The 22791-nt window shown below is 48.7% G+C and overlaps 1 protein-coding gene across 2 annotated transcripts; it reads right to left on the bottom strand.

The window, feature by feature from the left end:
* Positions 1 to 2470: 2470 nt before the first annotated feature.
* Positions 2471 to 20851, bottom strand: LOC135909434 (uncharacterized). Of its 2 annotated transcripts, XM_065441390.1 has the most exons (3): positions 16289 to 16402; positions 7249 to 7351; positions 2471 to 4568 (listed from the first exon to the last, which is right to left on the bottom strand). In XM_065441390.1, the coding sequence occupies exon 3, from the start codon at positions 4376 to 4378 to the stop codon at positions 2570 to 2572; it is 1809 nt and encodes a 602-aa protein (XP_065297462.1). In that variant the 5' UTR covers positions 4379 to 4568; positions 7249 to 7351; positions 16289 to 16402; the 3' UTR covers positions 2471 to 2569. The 2 variants fall into 2 exon arrangements, with proteins under 2 accessions (XP_065297462.1, XP_065297463.1); XM_065441391.2 differs by lacking the exons at positions 7249 to 7351; positions 16289 to 16402 and adding an exon at positions 20740 to 20851.
* Between the last annotated feature and the right edge of the window lie 1940 nt (positions 20852 to 22791).

The following is a 22791-nucleotide window of genomic DNA, read 5'->3' as shown; positions in this document are numbered from 1 at the left end:
CGCTTGCGTGCGTTGGTTGCTACGGGGGCTATCGCTTGCCCTTGTCTGCTTGGCGTTGCTCTTTCGGTATCTATGACGGCTGGAAATGCGATGCGCGTTCGAAGAGATGACGGATAATTATTTGCACCGCCCCTGCAGGCTTTCTAAGCAGACCTTTCTAAGCAGGCTACGCTACGAACTGGAGGAGACTCGAGTGGCAGCGTACCAGCTAGCGGTCATTCGACGCAGAGAAAGGAATTGCGCGCTGCAGTTTATCGTCACCGGCCTGTCGGAAGTGAAGTATTAATCGTAATGGCCTAGATCTCTGTTGCCAACTCTGTCCACAAATTTGCTCTCGCAATTGCTGTGTTGGCCAGTAGAAGCGCTGGGTAAGCTTTTCTTGGAACCCCGCTGTCAAAGCCAATGTCAAGGAGGTATTTGCATGCAGAGATCGAATTCCCTGTGCTATCGCCAGTGTCCATAGCTCGGAGATCACGATGCGGCAAACAGAAAGGTTCAACAAAGGCCGCTCCAGCGTTTCCTTTCTTCGGCTGACAAAATTGCAGAGCCAGGATGGGAAAATTGTGGAGATCTCTTAATTGGGTGCCCTTTTTGCTCTAGTTCGGGAGTGCCGCACTTTCGTTCTCAATTTCACGCACAGCGCGCACCGTCAGCACCCCGCTCTCCGATTTTACTTCGCGCAGGCAATGCAGGGCCCGTATATCGTAACGTTCGAGTTCATGTTCCATTGCTTCTATCACGCGACGCGCCGTGGGGCAGATCGCAAAGATAGCGGCAGCGCGGCGGCGAGCGAGTCATGTCCGAGGCGATAACGAAGGGCGATAAGAAGAAACAAAGTTGATATATTAAAATTGTTTTTTGGCACGTAAAACCCCTGAATTCAATTTATATTTTTTAAATTCTGCCGTAGTTTATTGGCACAATTAGTCCAATGAAATAAATTTATACTGTCAAGTGTCCTTTGTTCTTAGGTAAATGCGTTAAGGCTACACGGATGCTGCTAAATTTTGAACATTAGTGAGAGGGATATGAAAAAGAAAACAGGATGCAGAAAATTGTATTCTTGCTGCATTTTTCTTTTGAACGCTATTTTCACATGCCAAGTGGCTCAATCCTCGTGTTCGCAGCCCTGTATAGATTTTCTAGCATTAGGAGTGCTCCCTGCGAATTTACCTAAACGAACAAGGATATAAAATGTCCCAATCTGTCAAAAAAAAAGAAGAACCACTATGTTGCCTACGCTGTTCCTGCACTGTGCACGAACCATGTGTGCACCCCGCCCCCTTCCTCCTTTCCCCGAGACAAAATGAACCACTGTTTGGCTGTCCTGGAAAGTGGCTTTCTACCGAAACATCCTGGTTTCCAGAGTATATATTAAAGCATTTGAGGTAGGGTGCACTCACTGGAAAGCATGAAGGGTGAGCAAAGTGAATGTATGCGTTCCTTTTTTTAAGCAGATTGGTCGTAGATCTGTGTGTGCGATGCTTTGGTGAGAACAAGGGGAACGGTTTTCCAACCCTTTCCGGTGTGGTAATAACCGGATTTTACTCTTTATCTCTTCTCTAACTCCTCCAAGACGCGAAGACTGGATCTCTCTAAGGGTGGTCAAAAGTAACTTTTCTGCTCCACCTAAATCACTACCACTATTACGATACTATTGCTGCACAAGCGAGTCCGAATAATTCGACGTCTTGTTTTTGAAATAAGGGAGGAAGTAGGTGTGTGGACGAGATTCTTCAGACGAAATCAGCCTTACAGAACACTATATTTTGGAGACCACAGTAAGAATTATGCTAAAACCATTGGACACATTTGTATAAGTAGAGCGATATCTACACGGTTAAAATATATTTGACGCCTCACGGTCATGACGCGGCTGCGCAAACTTCCTCTCACTCTATTTCTTGTCGTTTTGACTCACGGATGCAATTCAGGACAGACATTTCTCAACATTTTTTTTTAATTTCATGCAAGAGTGACCCTGTAAAATAGTTATGGAACTGCTTTACTGCAAAATATATCAGTGCTTGACAGGGGAACGCAACAAAAGCGCTGGAGCTGTGAGCGCCCTTGTCTTAATTTTGCGCTAGAACACTAGTCCGACATATCGTACGAACAAAACGTTAAGCCGCACCTCAACCCTTGCAACGTTAGGCATAGGCACAAGGTTTTTGCTATTCCTTCCGTATACTAGTCGGCGTAGCACTGAAGACTTGCGTTAACAATGCCGGCACTGTTTCTGACTCGTGTTAGCATTAATAATGCTTCGTGTTAGCATTAATTAATGTTACTTCGTGTTAGCATTAATAATGCACGCGCATTAAAAACTCCAAGTAGGTTAAGATTTTGGCTGCAGAGCCTACAACGTGCAAAATTTTGAGATGTCTCGTATTACATTTCCTTATAATTGCCGACCTACGCACAGATAGGAAGGCTACGTGAACTACGTCAACGGTAATGCAAGGAGAAAGTAGCCGCACTTGGAATTTATTTCCGAAGGAAATCTACCCCATGATAGGCGAACGGGTGGTGGCGGTGGTGTACTGCGGAGAAAGTACTCTTTTTTTTTTCAGTAGCGGTTCCTCGGCCTTGCTACACCGATGAATGATGTGGCGCAGCAGTAGCGGCCCACGCATGGACTGTCGTCACAGAGCTGGCCTTGCCAACGAAGCCTCTTGCCGTTTGGCAGAGTGTTCACGACTGCGTGGTGCTGCCTGATCCAGGACATGGTTTTCAGCGTTGAGCTGGTAGCCAGGTAGTGCACATGAACCAATCGCAGCAGTGGCAATGCTTCCACCATGCGGGCGATGAAGTTTGCCACCGCGGTGTCCGTTGCCTGAGCTCCGGTCAGCAGGCACAATCTGCGCAGAGTCTTTGCCGCAGTGAGTCTAGCAGCGAAGCAAGGCTTCTGCCCAAGCATCACGTGGCGCGCTGCTATGGTGAGCGTTGAGAGCCGTTCATTTGCGCAAAGGAGATGGCAAGGCTCGAAGTAGAAGACAGAGCCGGCGTCACTCACCAGACTATCTAGGCTGAAGCGAAGGTCGGTGACTCGGCAGCCAAGTAGGAACTTGAAACATAAGATCCTCGCGGTCTCAGCGATATTCAACCGCCACAGCCTAGTCTGCCTGTGCAGGCACTCGAAGTCACGCTTCGTGAACATCAAAGGCACTTTGCAGGCGGCGCACGGAGGAGTTTCGTCGTTGGTGACGTCCAGCTCCTCGAGGAACAAGCAGCTTCGCGCCAGGCACTGAAGTGAGTTATGAGAATTCACAGCGCACGGTGGAAGGGCCAGCGAGCGCAGCTGAGACAGCGCAGGGCCCACGACTGAGCAGAAGTTGCAGACGAGCGAGAAGTGGCTCTTTGTCAGGCTGAGCTCGGAGATGTTGGCGAGGCACGTTCGAAGGAACTTCCGCATTGGTTTCAGCAAGTCGGGAGCAGCTCTCGGGAAGCGTTCGAGCTGGACCTGTTCGAGCAGCAGGGCTAGTGAGAGGGACCTGACATCGTTCCAGTGCTCCGGGTGCTTCACTGCTCTGAGGAAGCGGCTGGCAGCTTCCGAGTCGGCTTCCACGGCCACGACCGCGCGGCGCACTCCCTGAAGCGACGTCCTCATCTCCCGAACGTCCTCGAGTCGGATGAAGCTGCACAAGGCTTCGGGTGAGAGCCGGCCTTTAGGCGGAGGTACCCGCTCGCAAGTGCAAAGGAAGGTGCGCAGACCGGGCCTGGGCGTCTGCAGCCTGATATTGGCGTCGCCCATCGGTATTCCTACAGCATCCTTACGTATGACGTGAATGTGCAGGCTCTGCAGGCCGTGGCAACCATTCAAGACGCCCTCCAAAAAGTCTGCCGTCAGCGGAGTCGCTACAACTTCGACGTACATGGACTGTAGCTTTAGTGTCTGAGGCTCGCACTGCGTGCTTGTGACCGCGACAGTGTCTTTGTCCAGCCACGAATTGTAGCGGCGGTCCTCGTAAAGCGACCACTCTAGCTTCTTCATCTTCGCGAGCCTCTGTGAGAGCATTCGAAAAAGCGCCGGAGGCTCGACGACGCAGTTCACAACGCATAGCTCCTGTATGTTATCGCAGGTGGCGACAAATCCAAGGAGGACGTCGGAGGGTAAAGCTAGGCAGTTGGTGAACCTCAATTGGCGCAAATTTTTCGTGTTCACCTTCTCGCAGTATTCACCAAGCGTACATTCATCCGTGTCAGAGCTGAACGTTATTGCCTCGACGACCCGCATGCAGTTGGCGACTCCGGTGAGCTCAGCTGCTGCCTCGGTGAGAGCGAGGCGGGAGGCTCCGTCCAAGAGTTGGAATATCGATTCCCACGCTGCACGCGGGAGTCCGCAGATTAGCTCAGCACCGGGGGATGGTTGCGCCATAGTGAATTGGTTCGGTCACTACCTTGACCTTTGCTCGGCTCTGCGCTTTTTCGGTATTCTTGACGGGCCTGGCAAAAGGGATTTTCGAAACGCCGCAACTTTGCCCGAAGGGGCTTACTTCAGATGAAGTCTTGTTGCTGGTTGCCGGCCTTTCTTTGGAACAAGGCACCACTTGCCAAGGCGACCAATTCTGGAATGTGAAATAATTTCTGTTACAGTTAGTACAGACTTTCTGCAGACGAAAGAAAGCGTCAGATTACAGGGAGCCTATGGTGCCTCTTCTCAACCCTGTCATAGCTAAGATAATCCATTAGGAGCCCTGCTGGAATCTCCCAACCATTTCGCAAACTGGGCGAGATATACGCGCTCACGACTAGTTTCAGGTGGCTTTACAGGAAGCGAAAGCTCATTTCACTATTTATTGGCGTCCAACAATAGTGCGATCGCTGCAATAGGGACAATTCGGACTGAAGCGGAAGCCATGAGTGCTGCCATACTTAACAAGCCGCTGAAACCCACTGTCATTAAGAGCAACGCCAAACATTTCTTACATACGTAAGATGTTTCCCCTTGCTTGCAAACGCAATTGTAAAGCTCTCTAGCATTATTGTCAAAGTGCCGCTTTCCTGTAGTGAAAAGGTGCTCATGGGGAAAAGGTGTAAGCATCCGCGCCTCCACATATTCTGTTACTTAGTGGGTTAACGGGGTTAGTGAGCCCACCCACATCTCAGAGTATTCTTCCATCCAATCCAGTTAATTAACCCTCGCTTTCCCGATAACAACAACAAATATACGCAAGGACAAAATCAGCAGTACCGCTTTTCAATTTCCACCCCTTTTAAAAATTCACTTCTGAACCGCTGGTCGGTATAACGTGCCGATTCCATCCAATTTTTCTTTCAAATATTTTTTTCTTCTTCAGTGGTCCGAGCTGCTCTCCACCAGCGCTATTCCTGTGACCAGCCAGCCATGAGACGTGGATATCAAAGGGACAAAATTGAACGAAAAAGAAATTCTTGCAGCACCCATTTTACGATGACTGTAGACCTTAATGCGATTAGCATGGAAGCAATGTTGCGAGACACCGCATTGTCACCGCCGAAACGCGTCATGTACGAGCCGTGTACTGCACTCGGGCTCCTCTCTCGCGCATTCCACTGGACACGCTGCGCCATCTAGCTGTGCTGCCGCGTAGTCCGCGCGTGTCTGTATATATATTCAAACAAGATTATCCGAATATCTATTACGCGGAGCATATTCCACCCAGCACCGGATCAATTTTGAAGTTGTTTTTCTGATCGAAGAGTGGCACATAACGAGTGACTCAAGGTGTCGTCGAAGAGGCTCATTGTATATAGGCGGCGGATGTTGAGTGGCACACACCCAGCGACCTCAGCTGCGGTCAAAGAGGTTCCTTGAAGAGCGGCGCACACCAAGTGGCATATACCCAGTCACCCAAGTTGCCGCCAAAGTCTATTGAATAGCTGCACATACCCAGCGTTACATACTGTTACGACTCAAATTTTGGAACCATCGGTTTAGTGTGCTGTGTGACTCATGCCTTAAATGAGTGGGAGTGACAGGCGCCTGCTGGTCTGCCAGCTACAACTTCAGTAGGAAATTCTACAAGTTGAGATCACTGTATATAATATGAAGCGGTGCGTGGTTAAACACTGGTTGCGGCCGCGATCTTCTGCGAAAGATCTATTGATGTCACGTCGTCGAGAAGAAAGGATACCGTCATGAGGAGCTTATCTTCGGGGTTGACAATTGACAGATAGAAGACTGAAGAATGCGCCCTCTCTCAAGCACCGCGGAAAGCAGCAGCCACATGGGGCGCTGATGACGTCGTTCGCCCAGAGAGAGAACGACGTCATGTATCACCATGGTGTAAAGGTTTCTACGCACCTTTTGCAAAAGAAGTGACCTCCTCGCCGAAAATGGCGTGAACTTGGCCCACTGACTTGACCGCCAATCCAAAACGTTTCCTGATACCACGTGACCGGCTGCCAATCAGAGGGAGGACAACACCTCTTTGCGCCTAGACCCTTACAGGCCTCAAGTCACCTGACTGCATCCAATATTACGTCGGCTACTTAAGGAGCCTGCCATGTACCTTTTTGCTCTCATCATTTCTCAAACCTTCACCATCGTTTAATACATCGTTAAGTTTTTACAACGATTCGTCGTCATCCCTCCCCAGTCGCCTAGTGTCCTGATGCTCATGGCACGTCAAGCTCCGATCGCAACCAAGTAGTACCACCGGAGGAAAATACCACGGGCATTGTGAATCCGGCGTCGGAACAAGACCGAGTGACTCAGGTTGGTCCAACGGTAGGTTCCCTTAGCACCCGGTTCCCTTTGCACAGCAGTACAGCTGCAAAGCAGATATTTGACCACACACACACACACACACACACACACACACACACACACACACACACACACACACACACACACACACACACACACACACACACACACACACGCACACGCACACGCACACGCACGCACACGCACACGCACACGCACACGCACACGCACACACACACACACACGCACACGCACACGCACACACACACACACACACAGCCAGCAAACGGTGAAGTTGCCAAAAATCTCTATGTCAGCCCTGTTTTTTTCGCAGGCCCTTGTCCGTGCTAATCTCGATTACCACATTCTGACTGCATTTTCTTTTTTTACCGTGAAAACCGGAACAGCTTTGCACACGCGACGCTTTCTCAATCTTGCCAAAAGTGATAATGTTCTAAAGTTAAACCACTAATTGGTACATGAAGCGGGAAATACTAGACAAAGATAGTAGGCTAGAGCCACAGAAGAGAATCTTGCCTTTCCTAGGTAGCACTTACATTGCTGTGTAGGTGATGCCGGCGTCAATGGAGCAGGAAATGCACAGGCCATCGAATGGCCGTCGTCGTCTTTGTTTTCCACACGCCAAGTGGCGCAGACACACTAAGGGATGTAGAGCGAGACTCGGTTCGTTAAAAGGCGATATCGTGCTCAATGAACGCTAAAAACGTATCCAGGGACAATAAATATTGAACGGAAAAAGACTTAGCACAACCTGCTTCAAAGCAAATAAAGAAATGTTATGAGGAATGAACTCGAGGAAAACAAAGTTTTTAGAGAGGGAACCACTTCGAATTTGAAGGAATAGTACACTGTCCTGAAAAATTACTAAAACGTTTCTGTTTTTCAATGCATGCTAAAAATTTTTTTTTCAAGCCCGAAAGAAAGCCCGCGAAACACGAAAAAGAGCCACGCAACTAGTCGCGCATGATCGGGAATTTTCGAGGATGTTCTAAAATGTTCTAGTTTACACATTTGCTCTGAATCTATAATTAAGAAGGGCATTGATTAATATTGACTTATTATGTAAGGCGAAATACCCAAAAATTGTCTGACTTGCCCGTAGCGAAAGCAAGCGTTGCCTTGGTTCTGTCCAGCTACGTATGGAACTTGCATATTTCGAAATTTTTGGCATATGTTACGCGAGACACTTGGTATACTCGTGGGGGGGGGGGGGGGGGGGAGTGTGCCGAGCCCGCTTTCCTGGTGATGCCGTTCAGGGAGGTGTAGTATTCAGTTTGTTCTGTCCCATTGATGGACAGGTCTATATTAATTAGACAATTTATTTATTTTAAATACTCTCAGGTCGCGAAGGTGGTTTAGAGAAGTGCGATTAAAAAAGAAGGACATATGCATTCCGTTTAACAAAAAGTGTCCGACGTTTACAATACCCTAATGCGAAATTTGAGCGCAGCTGTGTGCGCGTTTTCCTTTCGCGATATATTGAGGCAAAGAAATCGAAACCAAAATAACTGCACCGACTTGCAGTGGGGGGCCAGGGCCGTCAGCGCCATCGCGGAGTCAGTGGAAGTATGGGAACGCTGGCATGATGAGCGGCATCCGAGCCAGCTGTCGAAGACGACGAGGATGAACGCCGAGTAGTGGCACGAACGCGAGGGGCAGTAAGGGAACGCTGGCATGATGAGCGGCATCGGAGCCAGAAGAAGAAGAAGAAGAAGAACACGACGACGAAAGCGCGAGCGCGCGGGTATGCAAAATCACTTCCACACCGTGTTCTATAGATAGTATATTACAAGGTCATCTGAAGAACCTTCGAGCATTGTAATTGCGACAGATGCTTCACAACGTGAAGAAAAGTCAGGTGTAGGAATATTTTACCTGATTCTTGATTGGACATTTTCTCTTCGGCTTCCAGATTTCATACCGATCTTTTTAGCCGAATTCATGGCCGTGGTGCTGACATTACGCAAATTAGGACCATCAATTACGTCAGCCGTGATAGTCACTGATTCGTTATCATTGGGCTCATCCCTTACTGCTTCTCATGATTCTCGCGTGATGAGGACTTTTCAATCATTGGCACCTGGGTACTTGAGAAGCGTGCGTTTGATTTGGGTGCCTGGTCAGAGAGGACTAATTATAAATGAAATTGCAGACTCTAGCCAAGACATCGATAAGTGGCTCGATTCTCCCTAACTGCCCTTTGACTGCTCATGTTACAGCTGCTAGATTTCGCAGGAGTGTCATGCAGGCAGTATCAGGCTCCACAATTACCAACTCTGTGGATTACCGACACCTCCTATACCTTTGGCAGCTAGAGATTTTTGCCGAACACGGAAAATCGAAATGTCCATCACGAGGCTGCGCTGCCGTATACCTGCGTTGAACTATGCCCACAGGTCTGGTCTCCTTCTCTAACCATTATGGTCATTCTGTGGCGAAGCGGAGACAATAGACAATTTCTTGTCGTCTTGCAGGCGTTTTTCTATTATAAGAAAATGACTACTCGAAATACCGCTTCGCACTATTGGTCTAAATTTATCAGTGCCTGTGATCCTATCTTTTGGAGCCTCCATTTTTGGGTTCAGTCACAGCAATGTTTGCTTGGCAATCCAAAATTACCGCGTGGAAACCAATCGATTTTCAGGTTAGACTGATCGTTCTCCCTCCCCACCATATCTTTCTTTTATTTTTTATCTATTATTAATTTTGTTCTTATTTTTTTCTCTTGTTATACCCGGTTTTCTTCCGATTATTTTTTTCTCTCCAAACACTAAACGTTTATTTTTAAATTCCAATGTTCAAATTGTCAACTCCCTTGTTCTTATTGTTTTTTATGCACCTAATTGAACCACCCGATTCATGGCCAGTCCCCCACTGTGGGTATGTGCCACGGCCACTCAGGACAACAACAACGACGACGACGCTCAACCCAGGAAGGGGCGCCTAAGGGGTGCGCACAAGAAGCATGGGTAACAGCAGATTTGAAGTTGTTATTGTCCAGGATGAGAGCGATGGAAGCAAGAAGGTGATTCCGGTCTACGCTTGCTCTAGCGCTGAACGATTCGCTAAACAAGTTCGCATGACAAGCTGACAATGCTACATTGAACCTGTGGTGTGACCTAGGTGAAATGTAGGCAAAAGAAGAAAAAAAAGATGGTTTCTTTGAGAACATGGTTATAATGATGCATTTTACGAAAAAAGGCAGAGGCGGGAACCTTAACTACGCATTGAAAAATCGGGTAACATTAAACTGGTCTTCAACGACGTTACTCAGGCATGGCGCGAGTAATTGGAAATAACGAAACGTGTGGCTTGCTTCTCAATGCCTTCCAGTGTGTGAAAAAGGGCGAGTTGGCCGGGGTCACAAAATAGCAGAGGCGTGCCCTGAAAGTTTAGTAATCTGAAGACCAAGGTACTTGTAGGCCTTTACTGGTGACAGAAGAAAATTATCAAGATTATAGTTGAGCGCAGGGTTGACGCGAGAACGAGATATATGCATGACTTTACATTTCCCCAAATTAAGCTTCATATGGAATTTCAAACACCATTCCGATACATGGTGAAAATTGTGTTGGAGCTGATTCCAGTAAGATATCTACGTTATTTTTTGTTTCATTGACAAGGCAATCATCTGCAAATAATTACATTAACATTAGGAGGAAGCTTTAGCTCGGGTGCTCCTATCTAAATACCTGTAAAAGGAGAATTCGTTTTTCTCGGCAACCACTGTACGAAACTTGACAAAGTTTGTTGCAATGAAAAGAAAATCTTAGAATCTAGTGACTGTTGGTTTCAAATCTTTTTATTTAGGTCGTCAATATTTTATTAAAAATTGGCGAAAATCGACAATTTTCTAGAAACGAAACTATGATGCTTACAACTCTAACTCAGCAACGAAAAATGATAATACAATTCTGTGAATTGCATCTAATAGTACATATAAAGCGAACAAAATTTATATCTTACACATGAATCTCAAAAAAATTTAGTAATATGGAAATACAGGTTTTGCAGAACCCTTGTAAACAACGTAACCAATTCCCGTAAGATATAAAATGACATATCGAATTTCTCCAATTTCAATGATCTAATGGATGCCGTTTACAGAACCACGATATCTGTTATTGATGGAGAGCTATAAATTTGTAAACTTCGTGCTTCTATATTATCAAACTTACGAATTTTGAAAATTCTTGTAACAAAATTCAGGACCTAAATTGAAATTCCGCTTCCAACAGTCACTGGAATTTAACTTTCTCTCTCAAATACAACAAGTTGCATTAACATCGGTCCAGGGGTTATCTCAGAAAACGTTTTTGCGTTGTAGATGCATTTTAATAGGCCGCGTCGGAGTTGGGCCCGAGCTAAAGCTTCCTCTTAATGTGAGCCAGTAGGCAAGGTCATTACACAGATTAAAAAAAATACAGAAGCGGTCCAAGAACCAGCCCTTGTGGTACGCAAGATATTACAAAGAAGCACTTGAACAAAAGCTATTAGCTGTTACGTATTGCGTTTTGTCAGAAAGAAAACATTTAATCCAATTAAATCCCTGCTGATCAAAATTAAGTTCACCACTCAGTAGCAAAGGCTCTGGCAAAGCAAAAATATAAAGTTTGTACGAGTTACAAAATCACCATTTGCAAACAGGTCGTTCAGGGAAGGTTAAGAGTTGTGTTTTGCAGGAAGTGGTTTTCGAAATCCATGCTGAACGGTGTTAAAATACAAATCGGATTCTAAAAACTCAGCGAAGGGAGAATATATTGTCACGTAGTAGTCGCAGTGAAGCAAGCAGAAAAACTGGGAATGACGAAACTAGCGTTTTAGTGGGCGAACTTGTGCCCTCAAAAACAGGCTACACCCAAAGAACGACGATAGCGGCGAACACAATCAGTGATTGTCGAAAATCTGATCTGCCGGTCAAGCGCGTCGGCTTTTTTACACGTGTCTTCCAGAAAGTCCTACACATTTCGCGTCGCACATGCAATCGGATTACACGAGCTTTGGTGACAACAGGACCATCGATAACATTCGAGAAACTTCTGATACACGCGGGCGCGTCTCGCGCTGAGCGATAACATTCCTTAGATGGTGAAAAGCGCTCACCCGTAAAGGATAAACAAGGCCACATGTCAATGCCCCCCCTCTCAAAAAACATCGTCCCGATGCTACAAACAGGAGAGCGAAACACAAAAGGCCAGGCGTCCTAAAGGGTCTTTAATTTCGGTAACCAACACAACGTGTGATGGTCGCTCACGACTTTGAACGGCCTGGCAAATAGATAAAGGTGGAGTTTTACTGTAGTCCAAATTAGGGCGAGGCATTCCTTTTCGGTCATAGAATAATTGACTTCCGCTTTTGAGAGCGTCCGTCTAGCGTATGCTATCCCCCGTTCAAGTCAGTCTTTCCTCTGGACTAGAACGGCACTGAGGACTAGGCTTCTGACGTCAGTTTACATTTTTGTATCGGCGTCCTCGTTGAAGTGAGCAAGTACCGGCGGCGAGTACATGCGCCGTTTGAGTTCTTGAAATGCGTCGGCCTGTGGAGTTTCCTGCTTGAACTCGGTATCACCATTACATGTGTCAGCGGCTCAGCGATGCGTAAAAGGTACTTGACAAAGTGCCTGTAGTAGGCACCATGGTCTAAGAATATTCTTACAACATGATAGGCACACATAATAAGGAATCTACGCACTGCCTTCTTGTCGATGGGCTGCTGGAACTCTGCGATGGCAGTTGTCTTTTGCAGGTCGGGGCGGACTCCAGATTTGCCGATGACGTGGCCCAGGAGCAGAAGCTCATCGTAAGCGAAACGGCACTTTTCCGGCTTCAGAGTGAGTCCTGATGACTTGATGGCCTCTAGTACTGTCGCAAGCCACCTAAGGTGATCGTCGAAATTTTCAGCGAAGACGACGATGTCATCCAAGTAAACAAGACAGGTCTGCCACTTCAATCCTGCTAACACCGTGTCCATGACGCGCTGGAACGTTGCAGGAGCCGAGCAGTCCGAACGGAATGTTCTTGCACTCATTGAGGTCGTCTGGCGTGACGAAGGCGGTTTTTTCGCGATCTCTCTCGTCGACTTCTATTTGCCAGTAGCCCGTCTTATCTATCGACGAGAAGTATTTAGCTTTGCAGAGCAGATCCAATGCGTCGTATAATCGTGGGAGGGGGTATACGTCCTTGTTCAGTTGACGATAATCGACGCAGAAACGTAGGGTTGCGTCCTGTTTCTTCACCAAGACTACAGGAGTTGCCCACGGGCTTTTCGACGGCTGGATGATGTCACGCAGCATTTCGTCGACTTGTTGCCCATAGGTTAACATTCTCGCGTCGAAACTCGTTAAGAGCTCTGACAGAGTGGTCGAGCGTACTCTTCAGTTATTATGCGATGCTTTGCAACTGGTGCTCGTCGAATCCTCGATTATGTCGAAAAGCAGTCTTTGTATCGTCGGAGAAGATTCCGGAGCTGTTGCTGCTTACTCACGGGGAGACTTGGATTTATGTCAAAGTCTGGTTCGGAAACTATGGCCGTCGGGGTAAATACGACAGAATCCAAGGGGACAAGCACACTGCAGGTTTCGAATTTCCTCGATGTAGGCGATCGTCGTGCCCTTGTTGATGTGCTTTAACTCCTGGCTAAAGTTCGTTAGCATCACTTTCGCTTTCCCTCCGTGAAGTCGAGCAATCCTTCTTCCAACGCAACATTCACGATCCAGCATTAGACGTTGATAACCCTTGATGACGCCTGCTACGTCTGTGGGTGTTTCGGTGCCGACAGAAATAACGATGCTGGAATGAGGCGGGATGCTTACTTGATCTTCGAGCACACTCAAGGCGTGGTGACTATGACAGCTCTCCGGCGGTATCATTTGATCTTCCGAAAGCGTTATCGACTTCAGGTTGGTGATTCCGCCGTGTTGGTTCAGGAAGTCCACGCCGAGTATGACGTCTTGTGAACACTGTTGGAGGATAACGAGGGTGGCAGGGTAGGTCCAATCATGAACCATAATTCTTGCTTTGCAGATTCTCGTCGGCGTTATTAGGTGTCCTCGAGCTGTCCGGATTTGAGGGCCTTTTCATGCAGTCTTAACTTTCTTCAACTGGGTGGTGTTACGCATTCGGCGGCTAGACGCCGAATACGTAGGCACCGATGGAAGGGCACCGACTGGGATGCAGCTGCTCCTGCAATTTTCTTTGCTCTGCGCTCCGTCACTCACGAACCAACAGATTCAACCCGGCGGAACTTGTTTACGGTCGAGCGCTTCTCTCCCCGCTCACCTTACTAAAATAAAAGTATAGAAGACAAATTTGTAGACAAACTGCTGTCGAGTACGTACTGTTACTGTTGGCGTGCAACACCCCGAGCAAAAAGGATGCTCAAAGACCATGCCCAATCGAAACGGAGGATGGATCCCTAATTTACTATGGTTGTCTCGAGTGGTTGCCCGTGTGGCAGGCGTCCCGCCGTGATTACAGGTCCCTTTTTTTATGTGTGCGACTCTATGGGAGACCCTTTCCGTGAACCAAACAGGAACCACGGGTTGCGCTAGAGGAGGCAAGCACGTGCAACGTCGCCTAAGAGAAAGGATCAGCCGCCCATCCCCGACCAGACTCAGTGCATGTCACGTGACATTGACGTGAGGAAGATCGCGCCTACGATTTTAGCGGGCCTATTTAAGCGGCCCCGCAATGTATTTTCAATGTATTCTCTTCTATATGCTTCAACAACCATTGAATAAACAGTGCAAGTTTCGCACTGGAAATCGTCTCGTCCCTGCCTGGTCGCCATGGTCTACCCGACAGCTGCAGCCTGACGACAAATCCACGCTACCCAATAGTAACGCCGGTCGAGGTTCGAGAAACAGGTGTCGCAGCAGTGCATCGCAAGAATTGGCGCAGATCAGCATGGCGGAAGCGCAGCAACGCGCAAAAGTGTATTACGACAGATCTGCACACACTCGAACCTTCAAGGCGACAAAGTGCTGATCTTGAAGTCGTCGAAGGCATATGAGCTGAGTAGCATGGGTTGGGCCGGTAATGATTAAGCAAAAGCTTTCCGACACCAATTGGTAATGAAGCCCGGTAAACGCAGCGACGTCACAATCTACCACTGCAATCTAATAAAGCTGTTTATTAAACGCACAGAGACGTTGAGTATCGTCCTGAACGAACCAGAGGAAATAAATGTTCCAGTCCCTCAAGTACTGACCTCCTGCTCTTTTCCGTGAACAGAAGTACTCTAATTTGTCGCCAAACAAGCTTCTTTAACAATCAAGCAAAGAAAGGAGTTAAAAGTGCCTGTACGCAACTTCAGCGATTTGTTTGCCATTGCGTATTTGGCGGCTAGACGCCGAAGGCAGCGGGACAGCCGGCCCAAGGAACAGACGACCAACGCAGCGCCAGACAGACAATCGCCTTTATTCCTTCAACGACGCGCTTTTTGCGTGCTAAGTAGCCAATAAGGGAGTGGCAAAATAAAAATAAAATATATCGCGGCAAGCGGGGCAATCTTATCGGCAGGCCCTAACGTAGAATGTGACCAGCACCGCGAATGTTACAGCTTAGCCATAGCTACCCATTTCGGAAGGCGTTCAAGAGGATGACGCTTCTTGAACAACTGGAGGTGGGAACAGGCAGCCAACGATGGAAACAAGAGTGTCCCAGCACAGCACTGACACGTTTTGCACGATCACATTGTCCTTGCGCTTGGGATGGGTGAAGACGCCGAGGTGCATGGTGGCACAGGCGGGCAAGTTGAGCTAGACATCGCAGAAAGGGTGAATGCACTGTGCGTCTTCGTGCTCGAACAACGAGCCCGTGGAGAGGGGCTGAGACGCCCAGGAGGAGGCGACGCCCATAATTTGCAGTACTCACGCAGTGCCGAAATGCTGCCGAACACGTAGCGACAGGGAGACGGCCGCAGAACTCTGGCGCAGGGTTCATCATGTCAGCCAGCACACAAGGGTATGAAGTGGCTTAGTGAACGAGCGGAAGAAATGCACTACGTCAGAAGCAACCTCGCGCCCAAGCTTAAGAAAGCCCGGCAGTTGAATTCACTGGGAGCAGAAGACATGAAAACCGAAGATGAGAATGAAAAAGGTTTGCGTCGACTGCATGCACACGAGCAAAAAACTATGGAATGCGGCTAAGGCAGTCAGCAGTTGCATATAGTTTGCCTTTCTTGTGCCGCACTAGGAAATCAAACTGTTGAAGTGCTAGACTTCACCTCATCAAGTGACCATTTTTGTTTGACATTTGGTTCAACCACACTAAGGGGGAGTGATCGGTTTCAAAAACTAAGGAAGAGCCTGTAAGATAACACGAGAGCTTTTCGAGAGCCCACACCAAGCAAGAGCATTCTTCTTCTGTTGTGCTGTAGGCTTGCTCGCGTGACATTAGCTTTCCACTCGTCTAGATAACAGGGTGCTCCACGCCTTTTTCGTTCACCTAACTTAAAACACCCATTCCGCGGTCATTGGCGTAACACTGAACCAGGAAAGGGACAGAGTAATCTGCTGCCGCGAGAACCGGTTCGCTAACAAGAATCTCTAATCGCAGCAAATGCGTCCTTACTTACGTCGTATGTCAACGCACAATAGTAGGCTCAGTCTTGCGGAGAGCGTCTGTAAGGACGACTAGCGATAAGTGCGAAATTTGGAAGGTAGGTTCTTTAGCAGTCCGCTAACCAAACGTAGAAATGCACTGTGCCGCCGGAACTGTCTTGATCAAGGCCGCAACGTTGGGAAAAGGAAACGTCTTCGCTTTTCTTATCACTATCAGCTTATAACAGTCAATGGCCGGTCGGGGCTCCTAGCCAGGATTTTCTAAGATAAACATCGGTGACACGTACGTAATCGCTTTCCCCTGGAACAATTAGACCCAGTGTCAACATGTTCTGAACGGAATCGTTCAACAACTTCTCATGATAGGGCGAAAATCTGTGCGTCCTTGTATGAAAGGGTTGGTAAGATATCAAATCAATGTCGTGTTCCGCAAGGTTTGACCTACCGGGATAGGGACTGAACAAATAGCTGAAGTTGCGTACAAGCACTTTTAACTCCTTTCTTTGCTTCATTGTTAAAGGGACCCTCACCAGGTCTGGCCATATTGAGCCGACAAGCGCAGAGCATACATGGCGCGATAACGATCGTATCTGCAAAGTATTATATCGCTACGCGGTGCGGAAAGATCTGAAATTCAAAACCGAACGCCATTTTTCGTTCTCCTCGCGGCCGCGTGCTCCAAGCTGGACGGTGACGTAGTCACGACCCTGTGCCTACGTAGTCGTGTCCGCAGTGTGACATCGCTCGGGGTGACACGTGACTTCAGGAATTATTCAAAACAACATCTGTTATCTGTGCCATCTGTTGCTTGAATTGACGAATTTACGTTTAGAGAAATAATAAAACACAAATGGAAAGCCTGTGCGTCCTTTGTTTTTCTTCGCATCGAAGCAAGAGAGATGTACTTCCTTTTCGTCTGCTTGTTCCCACGGTCGTGCGGTCACGTGCGCAGGTACTGAAACTATGCCATTTCTTTACCGTGGTCCAGCGCGTGATCATACTCTGCAATCCGTTTGTTCTGCCTCAGTATTCGTGTAGCACTGAATTATACCGCTAGTCATGTTTCCTTGTGCACAGCGCGCAAAAACGTGGGCTGCGCGAACGAGACAGCAGCTCGCGCGCGACGCCGTCGGAGGAAGTGCGTTGCGCCGAAAAAACAAGCGAGGAGCAAAAATAAAAAATAAAAATGGAGGTGGGGCCTGTGGCGTATGCCTCACATGATCCTCGAGGTCCGGTATGGGAAAACACAGGGAATGAATTTCGCTTGCGTAGGCTAGACGGGACGAGTGGAGAGAGCGTCTTGCTTGGCAGTGGAGCCCGCCTGCTGGAATGATGGGTTAGCGGCACTGAAATATTTCTATCTCGGCTATTAATGAGCCGATTTTAAAAATTCTTCCGGCGGAACGCCCCCTATATGACACGTAACAACTTCTAGCGTATAACCGAAATTTGCCACGGGGCCTGGTGAGGGGCCCATTAAAGAGGCTTGGCTAGCGACAGATTCGAGTATTTCTTCTGTCCACGGAGAAGAGCAAGGGTTCGGTACTTGAGGGATCGCAACATTTATTTCCTCTGGTTCGTTTAGGTCGATGCACAACGTCTCCGTGCGTTCGATACACGGCTTCAGTAGGTTGCAATGGTAGATTGTCACGTCGCTGCGTTTACCGGGCGTCGTTACCAAGTAATTGGTGTCGGAAAGCTCTTTCTTAACCGTGACCGGTCCATCCCATGCTACTCCCAATTTATTTCCCTTCGACGGCTTCAAAGTCAGCACGTTCTCGCCTTCCTTGAAGATTCGAGTGCGTGCAGATCTACCACAGTACACCTTTGCGCGTTGCTGAGCCTCCGCCATGTTGATCTGCGCCAATTCTTGCGATTCACGTAGGCGTTTCAACAAGGTCAACCCGTACACGACAACGGATTCGTCAACAAATTTGTCTTCCCACTTTTAGTAAGGTGAGCGGGGAGCGAAGCGCTCGACCGTAAACAAGTTCCGCCGGGGTGAATCCAGCTGCTTCGCGAGTGACGGAGCGCAGAGCATTGCGGGAACAGCCGCATCCCAGTCGGTGCCCTTCTCGAAGCAGAGCGCGCGCAGAATCCGCTTTATTGCCGAGTGAAGTTTTTCGACTGAATTGCTTTGCGGGTGGTAAACAGCTGTGGTGAATGGATATGCCACATTTCTGCAAGCATGTCGTGGTAAGCGTGCTTGTAAACACAGAACCTTGGTCGCATTGGAGTTCACTGGGAAATCCGATTCTGGCAAAGACGCCGAGTAGCGCGTTTGCAACTGCCGTTTGCAACACCAATGCTTCCGGGAACTTCGTGGCAGGGCAAATGAGTGTTAGTCTTTGTGGCCCACCGCTGTTACTGGTAATGGACCAACAACGTCGACTACCGATATGCGAAAAGGTTCGCCAAACAAAGGCACTTAGACCAAAGGTGCCTGGAGTTTTTCGTTTGGCCGTGCGGTCCTTTGGCAAACGTTGCAGGAATGTACCTATTGCTGAGATATCTTGAAGAACATCGGCCAGTAGTAGTCGTTCAATAGTCTGCTCGTAGTTTTTATGCCTAAATGGCCAGCCCAGCTATTCATTTCTGTGAACCAAACCGAAAAGTGCAGCACCATACTTTTGGGAACTGCAAGCTTTTCGAAAGAGCGGCTTTTGTTGTTTTTGAATGTTCGGTACAAGAGGCAGTCTTTAACAGTGAACGATACTGGTCCCCTTTGGTTCCGTCTTGATCTTTCCAAGCACGTTTGCAGTAGTGACTCGTCGTTCGCTCCATCCGTTTTGAGAACGCGTTTTTGTCTACCTTTGCAAGAAGTTGAAAATTTTCACCGGTTGGACTTTTCGTTTTGTCTCCGGGCGCGGAAGCGACCGGGTAGTTATCAATGGCTGGTGTGGCTGGAACGGTTTCGCTCGTTGCGGCAGTTTGTGACGGATCACTTTGCTCTGGAATTTCGGCGGCACGAGTAGCGTTAGTGGTTTGTGCTCTTGCGCGGGACCTCGTGACGACCATTACAGGGTTCGCATGAAGTTCCATTCCTCCGTTTTTCAAGTCTCCCATTGATATGTTAGCAAAAAATATAAGGTCCTTTTTTTGTTTTTTTTAGGGAGCTTGTGTGAAACAGCAGCTTCAGTTTGAAATTTGCCGAAGGTGCCCGGGATTTAACTTCGGCTACCGGCAAGCACTTCATGTCGGGCTCTAGTGCCTGAAGCACCCATACGCACGATCGGGTAAATTCCTCGGGTTTAACAAACGACGGGTGCAGGATGTCGGATGTTGCTCCTGTGTCCCGTAGAACCTTGCAACTGATGCCGTTCACCATCATGTCATGGGTGTAAGGAGAGAGTAAATCGCTCTCTTCAGTTACAAAATTAACGGACACATTTGCTTGTTGGCACCCTTCTGCGATATGGCCTGGTTGTTGGCATCTGTAACAGACCAACGGTCTTCTTTCTTCGAACATTTTTTGGTTCACCCGAGCTGACCGCATGCACTTGGGCGGGAACATTGTCGGGTTTCCCTTGGTTCGTTTTTCTCGCTCTTTTTTTTTAAGCTTACTGAATGCCACCGACGGTTTCTGTCGCAGTTCTTCCGAACTTTCCATTCTGCGGGAACAGTACTTGTCAACCAAATTAGCTGCCGTTTGCAACATCTCCCCGTTTGACTTGCCCCGAATCCACAGGCGCATTTGCTCCGGAATGGACGCATAGAATTGCTCTAGCGCAAACACTTCAACCAGACGTTACTTGTTCTCGTATGCGTTGGCACCTTTAAGCCATTCTTCCATCAAGCTCATGGATTTCTAGGCGAATTGCGAGAATGACTCCCCTTAACTACGTACCGTGTTACGAAACTTCGTCCTTAAGGCTTCTGTAGACAAGCTGTACATTCACCTCAGCTAAAGCTTTGCTTTAGTGTAGTCACGCGCATCTTCATCTGGCATTCTCGCGTTTACATCCGCTGCTTCGTTTCTAAACAATGTCAATAGGAGTTGCGACCAGGTCTCTTCTGCAACTGCTACTCTAGTTCGTCCTCTCAAAGTTGACAAGGTACAAAGTGATGTCACTACCAGCCTTGAAAGGTTGCATATATCCGCGCAAATCGAAACTGTCAGTTCGTTCAAGGCTACGCAGCTGCATGTCTTAACTTCAGTTCTACCTCTCGTTCTTTTAGCTGTTGGGAAATTGCCTTCCAATGTTCCTCGACTTCGTCGTCGTTCGCCCGCATTTGGATATTGCTTCCATAATTGCAGGCTTGGGTATCGACTTCTGTACTGGTATACCTAATTCTTCAGCTAGCAACAATAGGTTGGGTTTCGTTAACGATGCGAGGTTCATGACTGCTGATAACAAGTGCCAATCTTACACGCACTACTTATATTTATCAAAGTCAAAATGCCTTCACTACCAATTAAATGTCGCTAACGCTCCCAATGAAGTCAAGTAAGCCATGCTTTCACCAAACTGGGCGCCAAGGCCACCGCCAGCGAGCGCTCCATCCGCTGCCACCAGCTGTTACATATTCGGCGGCTAGACGCCGAGAGCGGCAGAACGACCGGCTGAAGGAACCCACGACCCATGCAGCACCAGGAAGACAATCGCCTTTATTCCTTCAGCGACGCGCCATAGAGAAAGAAATTTGGACGCGCTTTTTGTGCGCGAAGTAGCCAATCAGGGGGTAGCAAAATAAAAAGAAAAGATATCGCGGCAAGCGGGGCAATCTTATCTGCAGGCCCCAACGTAGAATGTGACCAGCACCGCGAATGTTACAGTGGCAAGGGGTCCACTCATCACGGAGTAGTCGGCTCCTGTGTCCACTAAGGCGGTCACTGCGTGGCCATCGAGAAGCACGCCGAGGTCGATGGTTCTTTGTCTTAGGTAGCAGTTAGATTTTGACGTCGGATCACGACTGCGTCGTGTCGATTTGTGACTGGAACATCGCGTCGTCAGGTCTTCTTTTTTCGGCGTATTCCTTGCTTCTAGGCTTCGGCGGGATGGCGACATCTCGTTGATATATCGTCGAGATAGTCTTTTCGGCGTCTACGTCACCGGTCGTCGAGAACTCCACTGAGTAGCGGCGAGATAGTCGGCGATGTCACGAGGGCGCTTCCCATGCTGTGGATGCTGTGCGTTGACGACGAACCCTCGCAATCCCAAGTCGCGGCATGGGCATCGGCGGTAGACATGGCCGGCTTCCCCGCAATGGTAGCAGAGCAGGCGGTGGTCGGGGCCGCGCCAAATCTCTGTCTTTCATGGGGCATTTCGCTGGCCGACAGGTGGGCAAGGTGGTGGTGGCGGCGTTTGGCGACGGAATCGCGACGTCAAGGAGACCTGGCACGGGCACGGATGGGGAATCTGGCGGCGGGCGACAGCGGCGTATGTTATTGCTTCCGGCTGAGGCTGTGGCGGTTGCACTTCAGTAACCCCAAGTGATCGCTGAACCTCTCCTTTGACGATGTCGGCGATTGAGGCCACTTGAGGCTGAGACATTAGGTCTGCAGTTCCTCGCGAATGACCGCTCTGATGGTCTCTCGTATGTCGTCACTGCCGATTGCTTGACTAGCGGTGTAGTTTCGGCGGTTATATTGCCTTGTCCGCATATCGATCGTCTTCTCAATGGTTGCGGCTTCGGAGACAAATTCAGCAACAGGCTTGTGCAGGTTGCGTATCAATCGGGCGAAGAGCTCTTGCTTTACTTCCCGCATGAGGAACTGAATTTTCTTCTTCTCAGGCATATCCAGGTCGGCGTGGCGGAACAGGCAGGTCATCTGCTCGGTGAAGATCGCTGTGGTCTCGTTGGGTAGTTGTACTCGGCTTCCTAGCATAGCTTCGGCCGTTTCCTTGCGCACGACGCTCGTAAGTGTCCGCAGGAAGCCGCTAGGGAAGAGGTCCCATGTTGCCAGGGTCGACTCTGGTTTTCAAACCACGTTCTGGCGGCGTCTTCTAAGGCGAAGCATACATGCCGCAGCTTGTCGTCGGAGTCCCAGTTGTGGAAAGTCGCGATTCGTTCATAGGTCTCCAGCCAGGTTTCTGGGTCTTCAGACGATGATCCCTGGAAGGTTGGTGGCTCCCGAGGTTGCTGCAGCACAATGGAGGACGCTGGGGCAGCCATTGAGGTTGCTGACGGGCTTGATCACTATTGTCTTCTTAGGAAGATGTCCGTATTCCGATAGCAGTCCTTGCTGCCTAGGGCTAGCTCGCTGTCCTTGGCGACGTTGGTGTTGTCCTCGAGTTTCGGGCTTGGATCGCGACAATTTGCGGGAGCGTTCGGTACATGAACGCTCTAGCCCCTTCATCAGACATCACGTAGTAGTGACGGTGACGAAAGCAGCAAGACTTGGATGAAAATGTGCCCTAAGAAACAGGCTACACTGAAGACAGTCGGTGGTCGTCGAAAATCTGATCTGCTGGTCAAGCGCGTCGGCTTTTATCCACGAGTCGTCGAAGGTTCCAGAGTAATCGGTGGTGTCCGCGTGTGTTCCAGAAAGTTTTTCACCATTCGCGTCGCACAT

This window comes from Dermacentor albipictus, unplaced genomic scaffold, assembly GCF_038994185.2.
Source record: "Dermacentor albipictus isolate Rhodes 1998 colony unplaced genomic scaffold, USDA_Dalb.pri_finalv2 scaffold_17, whole genome shotgun sequence".
In the NCBI taxonomy this organism is placed as follows: Eukaryota; Metazoa; Arthropoda; class Arachnida; order Ixodida; family Ixodidae; genus Dermacentor; species Dermacentor albipictus.
Note: the sequence above shows the minus strand (reverse complement) of the source record. Positions and strands in the feature narration are given on the sequence as shown.

Coding starts and splice junctions, on each gene's coding strand:
- LOC135909434 (XM_065441391.2), bottom strand. CDS start 4,378: ATGGCGCAACCATCCCCCGGTGCTGAGCTAATCTGCGGACTCCCGCGT.